The sequence below is a fragment of the Ammospiza nelsoni genome, chromosome Z (genome assembly GCF_027579445.1).
Source record: "Ammospiza nelsoni isolate bAmmNel1 chromosome Z, bAmmNel1.pri, whole genome shotgun sequence".
Classification (NCBI taxonomy): Eukaryota; Metazoa; Chordata; class Aves; order Passeriformes; family Passerellidae; genus Ammospiza; species Ammospiza nelsoni.
In genome coordinates, this window is record NC_080669.1 from 470847 (window position 1) to 482580 (window position 11734).

The 11734-nt window shown below is 47.8% G+C and overlaps 1 protein-coding gene across 2 annotated transcripts in view; it reads left to right on the forward strand.

Annotated features, from left to right (window-relative positions):
• ZCCHC7 (zinc finger CCHC-type containing 7) overlaps positions 1-11465 on the forward strand; it is a 94534-nt gene extending 83069 nt beyond the window's left edge. For both annotated transcript variants that reach the window (XM_059492540.1, XM_059492541.1), the window contains 3 exons: positions 5841-5954; positions 9668-9785; positions 10226-11465. In XM_059492540.1, the coding sequence (XP_059348523.1) occupies positions 5841-5954; positions 9668-9785; positions 10226-10674 (681 nt within the window). In that variant the 3' untranslated portion in view covers positions 10675-11465. The remainder of the gene's footprint in view (positions 1-5840; positions 5955-9667; positions 9786-10225) is intronic.
• Positions 11466-11734: the final 269 nt, after the last annotated feature.

The window sequence follows — 11734 nt, forward strand, 5'->3', positions numbered from 1 at the left end:
ATATTACTATAATCTTAAACATAAAATGTGGCAAATAGATTAAAAAACAGCACTAAAGAGTTTATCTGGCTAGCAAACTGAAGGAGCTAAATTAAAATTGGTAATGAAAGCAGTGGCTGAGCCCTGTATATGGTTTTTAAATGCGCTGTGTATTTTGAAGAGACTTATTCTCCAGCCTGCCTGGTAATGACTGCTTTGGGTGCGCGGTTCGGGTCCAGCTTCTGTTATCCCCCCAAAAAAATGAGTTGTGTTATCTGGATGACTGCAGACACATATGCATCCCCCTTTCTCACTGCATGGGCAGACAAGGTCGATAGCATTACAAGGTATTTGTGGCAGTGCTTGTTTCAGTTTTCAGAGCTGCCAGTTTTCAGCCAGATTTGAATTACAAAAGAAGAAGCTGGCATGAAAATTGAAAGGGTTTATCGGCTAGTCTGAAGCCTCATAGCACATTGCTTATTTATGCAGTCCATTTGCACCAGGAAATGTAAAAAGGAAATACATTTTAAAAATAAGGTCATAAAGACCCAGATATGTTTAAGATGGCAAATAAAATATAGATACCTATAATATCTTTCCAGGAAACGATTTCACTTAATGTTGCACATTACTTCGGAGGAGCATTTATGTTACTGTCATAAATTTGCGCGTTTGTGTCACCATACAGATAGTCCCCAGGGATTAGGAACGAAGTGTTCGCTAACTTACTTTAAAATTAAAATAGAAGGGGAGATAGGTTTGTAGTTTGAGAGCCACATCAGGAACAGTTAGAGTTTAATGCGCCATCGTTTTTAAATAACATTTTGCATTCCCTGTAAAATTAGCCATGGACAGCTAGAGAGATGCCACCACCTTTGGAGAAAATTGGGATGCCTTTTAAACCATGAAGATTTTGAGGCATTCAGGGATTGTATTGTTGTTATCCTCACTATCTTGCATACATTCATTTTCTCTGTGAACTTGAGGGGTTTTTGTCCGTTTCTTAGAGAAGACTTTTTGTATTAATATTTTAGGGTTTTCTCTTCTGCTTGTGAGAGTATTAAAAGATTGCATTCATTTATTTTAAATACATAATACTGTACGTTTTGTCTCTTCCTTTAGCGTCTTCACACAGTCAATTGTAGATGCTATTTGCATCTCTTTAAAATGCATTGTAGAAATGTCTTATTTCTGTAGAAAGAGATCACTTCACAGTGCTCGTACTGTGGACCGGGCAAGCTAAATTTCTTCCTCTGGGAAAGGTTTTGGTTTCCCAGACTGTACAATCAAAAATTAAAATTCGATTAATTAACTGGTAATTTAATGTGTATCATGGCTTAAAAATAAAAAAATAAAATAAAAAAAAGGAAGAAAAGAAAAGAAAAGAAAAAAAGCCCTAAAAGATAAGTGAGATCACTTTTTCTTTTTTCTTATTTATTTCACTGTGTTTTGGTGATGTCCAGATGTCAGGAGCACATTTAGTAAAGCGTAATTTGTGGGAAGATGCTCAGGTTGGACCTCCACAACTCCTGTGGGAAGAGAAAGGTTTTATTAGATAGCTGAAAAAAAGAAATAAAATTCAGTGAAGAAATTATTTCATTTGTAATTGTTTGGAGTTTAGGGGGATTAAAAGTTAAAATACTAAATTTGTATGTTTCTTGTTTATTAGCATGCACCAAGCTCAGTGTGTTTCTTTCATGAATTTTCATAAGGATTTTTACTACGTAGCATGTGTGGCTTAATGATGCAATCACCTGATAGACTGGGAAGACTCCAAAGGAGACGTTCCGGTCTGTTGTGTACATAATACTTGTTTCAAAAATCTGCCTAATTAAGGAATTACCCAATGGAATGCAAGTCTACTGGGTGCATGACACAGTTAAAGAAAATAACAACAACAAAAACCCTGGGTATAATTACAATATTACATGATACCTTATATTGGCAATTTGGAATATAAGGGAATGATGCTAACGTGCCATTGTTTCTGCTGGCATGCCAGTAGATTATGATAATTTGTAGGGGAAAGTAAATGTATATTTTTCCGTGATGGAGCTGCTGTGACCTTTTCTGTGCCCAGCTCCAGCCTGCAGTCACAGCGCGTGATGATTCACTCAGTGATCGCCTTGCAGTGGCTCTAGGGAGTTGTGAAATGTTGTTAAGAATGGGTTTTGCTCCCAGAGCCAGGCCACGTTGGTCTTGTTGAGTTGCAAACACAACCTTTGGTGGTTTGCAACGCTTGCGCTTCACCGTGGTGCGCAAAGTGGTAGAAAGAGTAAAATTATTCCCTGCCAATCTCAGAGGTGTCGAAACTGATGTTGGATGTGACCAGCCAAGAGCACCTCAGAGCAAGGCTTCATCAAGCAGGGGGCAGCTGGTGGGTTCATGGGCAATGGCTTGGTTCCATCCAGCTGTCTCCTTGGCCCTGGGAACTCTCTCATCTGCGTTTGGTTCATGTGTCAGGGTGGGCTCCGCGGGTGCAGGAGCAGGCTGGAAGGCTTTCCTCGTGCCAGGCTTTGGGTCCAGTGTGTGTGCAGGAGCTCTCCCTGCGCAGCTGGGGCCCGGCCGCCGTCGCACATCGCACTGCGCGTGCGTGTCACAGCACGTGGGACAGCCTGGACACAGCCTGCACATGTCACACTGCACATGTCACACCACACATCGCACTGCACGTGCGTGTCACAGCACGTGGGACAGCCTGGACACAGCGCACGTCACACTCTGCACCTGCTGCGTGTCACAGCACACGTCACAGCACATGCCACACCACCTGTCACAGCCCATGTCACACCACGCATCACACTCTGCACATGCTGCATGTTACAGCCCATGGCACAGCCCATGACACACCACACGTCACACTGTCCCGCACTGGCTCTGGCACAGCCTGCAGAGGTGCCTTGGCCCAACGGGGGCATTGGGGCTGCACAAAGGGGTCTGGCCTCTCCTCCCCCCCAGCAGCAATGCCCCTGCAGCACAAAACAGGGAGAGCAGGGAAACACGCAAAATAGAGGTCAGATGATTTTCCTTAATTAGTGAGATTTAGCCAGATTGCAGACCCTAAGTAGCAGTGAGCTTTGTAAAAGGGAGCCCTGGTCGGATCAAAGTCAGTGCAGATAAGGGGAGCTCAAGGTCACCGAGGGAGCTGCCCAGCAGGGCCATTTGCATAAAAAATTACTGTCAGAAATAGGCCAGAGAGGCAGCCCTGGCATTTTGATCTCTTGGCCTTTGTCATGGAGATTCCTGGTTCAGAAGGGAGGAAGGCCAGTGTCCCAGATAATGATTAACTGTTTTAATGGCATTCATTCATTCATTCTGCACTAACTACTCATGCAGAAAAAAGGGTTATGTAAAATGACATTAGAAGAAAAATCATTTGTAATCGTTGCATCAGGCTGCACTTTGAGGAGACATTAGAAGTAAATCCATGGCGTGGTAGGCTTATGCTTTATCTTCTGATATTTACTGAGTTTACTGGTGCATGAAAAGCTTTCAGCAAGAATAGCAGATGGGATGGACCTTTCATAGGTAATGCTATCTACCAGGTTATTACTTCTATATATTGATAGTGAAGTAATCTCCAAGATATCACCCTACAAATATAGATTATTTAAATGTTTTTAACAAAAAAAAACCCCTATAACATAAAGAAGCTGTGTTGATGAATAGTTTATTTTGTACCCATATGGCTGAATCCTTAGGTGCTTTTTTAAGTCTTAAATAATAAGAAAACAGAGGGTTTATAACATGCAGGTTTCCTTTTTTGGTTGGCTTGGGAGAAGAGTAAAGTTATGTAGAGTTGTAATCTGACCTGCAAGTGTTCAGTTTAATTTTTTTCCTTAAATGTGACCTTTTGCGTTAACTAAATAAAAGCAAGAAGGGCAGGGGAGCTGCCCTGGGAGGGGAGGATGGGGTAGGATGTGTGTCAGCCCAAAGGCCTCCACACTGGGGGAACCCCCCACATCTGCTCATGGCCAGGTTCTGGTGTAGGGGCCCACACAAGGTCCCTGCAGAGCTGCTCCTCAAGGAGCTTGTCTTTCCTGTAAAAAGTGCTGAGAACTGGGTGCAGATTTTACAGCCAGAAATGCAAAATTTTCAGCTTTAGAACAATAATGATGACCAAAGCCATAATTCTTTTCATTGGAGGATATCATTCTGTAGGTGAAGGTGTCAGGCTCTTCGATTTCAGCACAGGACATCTTGGAATGTGAAGGATGGTGTGTTTGAAATAATTCCTGGGGTTTGTGCCTACATGCTGCCACCACGCTGCACTTGGCAACGCCCGAGCAGTGTGATGGTTGGTTCTCAGCAGGTTCCTTGCAGAGCTCTCCAGCAGGGTGCCAATGTGTGCTCTCACACCCGAGCAGTGTGATGGCTGGTTCTCAGCAGGTTCCTTGCAGAGCTCTCCAGCAGGGTGCCCATGGTGTGCTCTCCAGGGGCATCCCCCTTGAAAACAAATTTAATGCAGGCAAGGCTCTGCACACTGGGAGGGCAAAGGAAGGTGTCGTTCACAGGGTCATTGCTGCTCTTCAGGAGCCCTGTGCAAGGCAGAGGGGATTTCTGGGGACACTCCTCATGCTGAAATCTACCCACAATAATGGTGACTGATCCACTAAACAAACCAGACAGATTTTTCCCCAGAGGGACTATGCAAGGGCTTGCATTTCAGTTTGTTGTTTTTTATTTCCTTGTCTCTTCTACATACTTATGGTAAAGGAATACCTGAAAAACTGAGCCAGCTACACGCTGCTGTTAGCTGGAGACCTCTTACTGTGAGACATGGATGGGAAATACACGGATTGTTTTATAGGTGGTCCTTTTTCCCTTTCCTTGTTTCCCCACCTTTTGTCACAAATCACTGTTGGATGTGTCAGTCTTCTTAGTCTTCCCTCAGGTCCCTACCATGTGAGCTAAGGAACATGACTGAAACACACATTTAAACCCAGGGCTGGGGAGTTCACAGTAAGGTGACACTGCAAGTGTGATCAGATTCACAAAGAGCAACACTGGAAGGTTCCTCTTGTTCCTGCCTATTTTACAAACATTGCTGTCATTCTTTTGGAGGCTCCGACTGAGAGCCCAGTGGCTCCCACAGCAGAAGAGCATGGCAACACACGTTTAAAGAAAAAAGCCATTCCTGCAACGAGCTTTGCCAAATGCTACAATTTTCTGTGAAATCAAGGCCACTTTTCCATGCCTCTTTAGCCCCAGAGAGAAGGAAACACGCAGAGTTCAGTAAGGTGGCTCCTAAGCCCCACAGCTTTTGGGCAGGATTCCTGCATCCCTTGCCAGTCCTGGTGCCTGCCTGTGCCAGCAAACACCCCCCTAAAACAAAACACAGCCCTAAAAATAAAACAAATTCTATCATAGATTCCTACTCGGCCTCTCTCTGAGATCTACGGCCTGAAAAACCATTGTTACAAAATTTAACTACAGGAATGCCTAACTCTACATGTCTGTGCTGTGGAATATGGGACTGGTGTCCTATTCCCTCTGTGGCCATGGCATTGTGCCTCCCCAGGCGTGTCTGACAGCCCCTGTGAGAGGAGAGGGGCTGGCACACAAGGAGGAGGGGACAGGTAAATGAGCAGTTTGCATTCAGAGCTGAAATAACACGGCCTGGTGGACAAGATGCCAGTGATGCCCCTTCCCAACTCATTTGTGATGCTCAGCCTGAACCTCGCTCTACAGAATTACAGTAGCGCCAAGCTGCTGCTGCTTTTTCAAACTCAGTATTCCAACGGCAAGCAGGAATGTACTGATCTAGGCTTAATAAAATAGTATTTATGTAATTGTAATTTATTTTTAATTCAGCGCTCAGAGTACTGCCAGAGCTAACTGTTGCCCGTTTCCCCCTGCAGACCAAGCCAGGACCCATCCAGGCGGCCGGCTCGCCCTCGCCCTCGCCCTCGCCCTCGGAGCGCGCGGTCTCCGTCTACTGCTACAACTGCTCCCGCCAGGGACACCTGGGATACGTGAGTCTGGGCACACCGGGGCAGACCATCCCCGGGCGGGACAGACAGCTGCTCCCCGCGGAGACTGGCACGGGCCTACCGAACCTGGGCAAAAACACAGCACAGGGCTGCATCAGGAAAAAGCTGCAGTGCTGGGAACTGCCCCTCGTGCACTCCGCGTGGCGGGTTCATCTGCAAGATGGGTGCTCAGTCTTTTATACCCCTGGGGTTCCATCAGGCAGCCCTGGCCCCTCCCAAATTCTGTCAGTTCGCTCTTCTTTGCCATTTATCAGTGGAAACTGCTTTCTTGTCACTGGATTGCAGGTCAGGTGTTGCCATCTGCACGCCCTAAGCACCCCCAAGCTTTGCCATTCCCCCCTGCCCCATGCAAGGGACACCTGTGCAGCTTCTTTGTACCTGTCCTAGACAGCCTTGGCTATGTGATGGCAACAGTACAGGGGGGAAAGGGAACTATGGGGAGAACAGAGGACATCTAAACTGCAATAACGTAACTGTACATAACTGTACATCACTAAAGCTTCTCTTAATATTCACACGATAGTTATCTTTTAATTGTGAGAGTCACTCATCTCATTATCCCTCTGTAGCACACGCTGTCTGTGTGGGGCTGGAGGGAAGAGCTGCAAGAGCCACACTGGTGTGTGTGACACAAGAGGAGTGTGACCAGCCTCGGGGGAGGCCAGTGCGTAAAGGGATCCCACCCACCTAATTTAGAGAAAGAGAGGCAGGTAACAGCTGCTATCTCTCCTAGGGAGGTTCATTGATTTGAGACTGCCTGGGAGAAAGAATATTCATTGGAAACAGTTGCTGGATACAGCTTTTCTTCCCCCTTTCTTTTTTTCCCCACATTCAACATTGTGTCAGGTTTTTCACCACACTCAGCTCAACTATTTGAGTGCTGTTTTGGGAATCTTCAATTCCTGCCTGCCTTGTGATGATCCTTACTTGTAGTTTCCTGGTTTAGGTCAACATCTGACCTAATTTAAGCATTGTCCTTCTGTAAGGTGCAGCCTGGTAAAGGAGACATCATGAGCCTTAAGTGGCTTCAGTACCTGCACTTACCAATACAGAGCCAATAATAGGGTTTGTTCTTTTATGGAATAAGTGCAGGAGCCAAGCCACAAATATTCTAGAAAAGGAATGTTAATCATGCATTGGATGGGTTAAGCTTATTTTTTCCTGTGGCTTAGAAACAGCAAATTGCCAGCAAATTCCTCTCTTCCCTTCTGCCTGCTCTTGTGTGTCAGCCCATTCAACTATCCAGTGCATTTTGTTAAAAGTTTGGGCCTTTAGTTTGGTTCACTTTTATTAAACTGTCCAAAAAATGGCACTGGAGGAAGACAGACACACATAGATACAAGGCTGTTGTAAGAGTAATGAGTAATTATTAGGGTTGCTGTAAATCGATTATTTAAGTCATTATTAAGGCTGATGTAAAAATAATTAGAAATTATGTATGAGGAGCTGATAGTAAATACTTAGATTGGAACTGGTAGGAACTGTACAAAATCAGAAAGGGAGGAAAGCAACTTGTGGACATTTTATGTCTCTCAAAGTTCAGGAAGATAATAAATATTTGTAGTAGTGTACAAGTTGCAGAAACAGCCTGAGCAAGGGCTGAGTGAAAGGGGATAGGCCAACAGCAACACAGGGGGACAGAGATACGAGATCTTCCCATGTGCACAACCATTCCCAAAAACAGGCAAAACACATGCAGGAAAACTGGTTCTTCACTAAATTTCAGGCAAGCAAATACCAAAAAGAAGCTGAGAAATGCAAAACACATCAAAACTGCATCTGTGATGTGCTGTGCCTCTGGAGGGACAGAGGAGCAGGCAGGGCCAGGGGCTGCCAGGGTGGCACTGAGGGGCAGCAGCAGCACACGCAGGAAAGCTGCTGGTGCCGTGGTGCAGGCATCAGGTGAGTGAGAGCTCCTGACAGCTCCTGCAGATGGGAGAGGCCCAGGTGCTGCTAGAATGGTTTCACAGTGACAGACAGTGGAGTTAGAGCAGCTGTCAGGAAGGAATCGTTCCCTGGCAGGGTGGGCAGGCCCTGGCACAGGGCAGGCCCTGGCAGTGCCCAAGGCCAGGCTGGACAGGGCTTGGAGCACCTGGGGCAGTGGCAGGAAGGTGTTCTTGCCCACAGATGGGCTGGGATGGGATGGGATGATCTTTAAAGTCCCTACCAAGCCAAGCCGTTGTGCGATTCTGTGTTTCTATGATCTCGGCAGTATCTAAGAAGAGAAAAATGGTGAAGCAAAGCACAGCAGGTAACAGACAATTTACAAGGAGGATAAAGGAGAATGAAGCACCTGTCAATATCATGGTACCCAGATAAAAGGCAGAATCATAGGAAATGTTCCTGTTAGCCTGGCTCTCAAGACGTGGATCAAACTGCGTGCACAGCAGTGAAAAACTTACATTCCTGTTGCAGGTGTTGGGGAATAGGCTGGCATGCACATGATGCCAGAGTCAGCCTGGCCCCAGCTCTCTGTTCAGGGCTCTCCTGCTCTCGGGAGGTCGCAGGTTGCTGCAGCCCTGACACGTGTCAACAGTCTCTGTTTCGGGCCCCACGTTTGAAGAAGGAGTCAGAGCTCTTCAGTTCTCAGTCTCAGAGTTGTTTATTGTTTCTTATCTATAAAAATTTTTCTCCTGGCCTGCCCAGGTCCATCCAGCAGGACAATTCCAGGCACTCTGCCTGCCCCTGAGGTGGTGTTATCTCTTTATACCACAAACTACGCATAACATGTTTACAGTTACTTTCCAATACCCATCACCTGTGTTAGACAGGGAGCTTCTACTCTAAACCAATCCCAAAGTGCCAACATCACAGCAGAAGATGGAGGTAGAGAAGAAGAAGAAGAAAGGCTGGACACGCCCAATTCCCTCCATCTTGTCCTTAAAACCCCTGTTCTAAAAACCTTAAAATCTACTTTTTCACCTTGTGATAATTTTATTATTACACTACTTAAACTTCTGTGGCTTTCAGGTCTTCACATAAAGCTGGTAATTTGCTCCATGGGTTGTAATCAAACCCACAGGTGTTCTGGGCTGTGTGCCAGGGTCTCTGAGCCCCCTGGCAGGGTCCTGGCAACTCTGGACACCCTGAGGGATGTACTGAGTTCTGACACCCTGCTCTTCTTTCTCCCCTTTCGTTAGAAACAGAAAACCCTAACCCTACCCCTGCACTGTGATGTGTTGACAGCAGCCTGCAGCAGGCTTTGCCTGTGGTTTGTCCCTGTGAGGGGGTGGCACACAGTGACACAGTGACACCCACCCTGGCTGTGAGCGGGCTCTGGCTGCTCCCCTGTCCCCTCTGGGCTGCAGGAGCCTCGTGCCAAGGATCCCAGGTGCCAGGCTGCCCTGCCAGGGCCCTGTGTGTGCCTCTGAGGGGCCAGGTGTGTGCACACAGCAGTGCTGGGTCCTGCCTGGCAGCAGGACTGCCCTGTCCCTGTGCCCAATAGCTCTGCCAGCAGCTCACCTGGTGTGCGCCTGTCTGCACCTGGCCATCACGGCCCGTCCTGTGCGTAGTACAGGTGTGAGGGAACGGCAGGAAATTCCTTCTGTGTGCTCAGACAGCACCAGTGTGTGCAGGAGAATCACGAGCTGGTCACGAGAATGTCACAAGGACAGAGCAGAACCTGCAGGCCTGGCCCATTTCACTCCAGGAAATCCCACCTCAGGCAGCTCTAGTGACCTGAATGTGTTTTGCAGGAGTGCTCAGAGAAGAGGATGCAGGGGAACATGTTCCCCACTTCTCCCTTCGTCTACTACTACGATGATGAGTGCGACATCAGGAGGAGAGCCAACAGGTTGAAAAGAAAGGTGGCAGGTACAGTGTGGTTTGGGACATCTCTCCCACCTTCCAGCCTGTGTTTGTGCTTTTTGGAAGCATTGTGGGATTACTTCCATGTGTTGGGAAAAGCTGTGTGGATTTGAACAGGTAGCCTGTTGGTAGTAAAAGATTTGTGACTTTACTCATCTATGTCTATCATGGAAATTGACTGTGTCAAAGTCACTCAGAGAGCATTGTCAGATGTTTTAATTCTGAAAAATCTGCTGACATTAAAAGTGCCATGAAATAGGAAGAAGGGGATTAAATCACGATTTGCTAAGATTCTAGCCTGATGACAGAAAAAACCCACGGTGAAGAAATCTGCCAGAGATAAATTGTTGTTTAACTTCATACAGAGGAGAGGTGTGATGGCTCAGGTGCCCAGCTGTAGGGTTGTTAGGTACTGAAATAATCCAGTAATCCCCTCTGCTTTGCAGACCTGCAGGAAGCTGGCCTCCTGCCGGAGCAGCCCGAAACACCCCTGCAGGAGGAGCTGCTCGAGGTGCCCAGCCACAAGAAAAAGAGCAAACTCTGGAAAGAGCAGCAGGGCCAGCCCCGCAGGAGCAGCAAGCAGCACAAGAAGATGAAGGTGAAGCGGGTGAAGAAGGCCCAGGAGGAGAGGCAGAGGAGGGCTGCTGGGATCCATGGAGACCCTGAGGATTTCCCTCGGGGGCACAAGCAGCAGGGCTGCAAGGGCAGCAGGGCCCAACGCAGGGCCCTGCCCCAGGCACCCCCAGGCTGCAAGGCTCTCAGCGTGCACCAGCCCCCAGAAGGTGCCAAAAGGAAGAAGAATTGGAAAAAGCAGAAAATTGCCAGTCCTGACAGCAGGGACAATCTGTTCCTTATAAAACAGAGGAAGAAGAAGTCCAAGCAGAAATCCTGGTGATGGCAGGTAGCACTGGCATTCCCTGCTCTGGCTCTGCCTTCTCTTTACTCCTGTCCCTCTGCTAGCACATGAACTGGAGTCTGTCCCTGTCCCGGCCTGCTGGGCACCACCACCCTCGCTGTCCGTCTCCACAGCCACGGGCACCTCTCCATCTCTGTGGGGCACCCCTGGCAGCAGCACCCAGAGCTCCTGCCAGGGCTTCTACAACGTGCTGTACATTCGTTTTCCTTGCCTGGGGCTGTGGGGGCACGCTGGGCTTGGCAGGGTTCGTTCGCTCAGCAGTGAGCTGTGGCTGTGCTGTTGGAGCGCAGCGCCTCTGGGGCCAATGCCAGGAGATCTGGGCACGAAAGCAGGAGGGTGGGTGCAGAGCACACCCCCTCAGGCAGCAGCAGGGCCTGGGCAGCTCCCTCCCCGGCAGGGACAGCCCGGGCTCGCTCTGTGCCCTGCGGTGCAGCAGTGCCCCCTCCCTCCCCACAGCAGTGCCGTCCAGCCCGCACCCTCCGGGCTCAGCTTTGGGGATCCACCCTGTGCTGGCCAGCTGGTCGGCAGAGCAGGAGTGAGCAGCTGGGCCTGGAGCACAGTTTACTTCTCCCACGCAGTCTGTCCTTGTTCCTTGTCATGTGCTGGAGGAAAAAGGAGTGGAGCGTGAAGAACATACTTGGTTCCAGTCACACTGTGCTAAAATTAATTTTTTTTTAAAGACAGTTATTTTTGTACACTGGAATTCAGCATGTCGTTTTAAGGTTTGTAAGAGTAAAATGCTTTATCAAAGGACTAACGCAAATAAAACTTTACATGAGAAATATGAAGAGAATGGGTTTGTTCCTCATTTCCTTGCATTCCAAACATAATTGAAAACAGCATCATGTTCTCTTTCCTGCATCACCACTGCCAAGAGTAAAGGAAAAAGTAATGCATTTATACTCTAGTGTTGTGAAAAGGGAATGATCTGTACCCTGCTGCTGTGTGAGGTGCTCTGTGCTGTACCTGTCCCCAGTGAGCAGCTGAGGGTGACAGCACAGTGTCACTGAGGTGCAGCTTCTCCCCTCCCAAGTTAAAT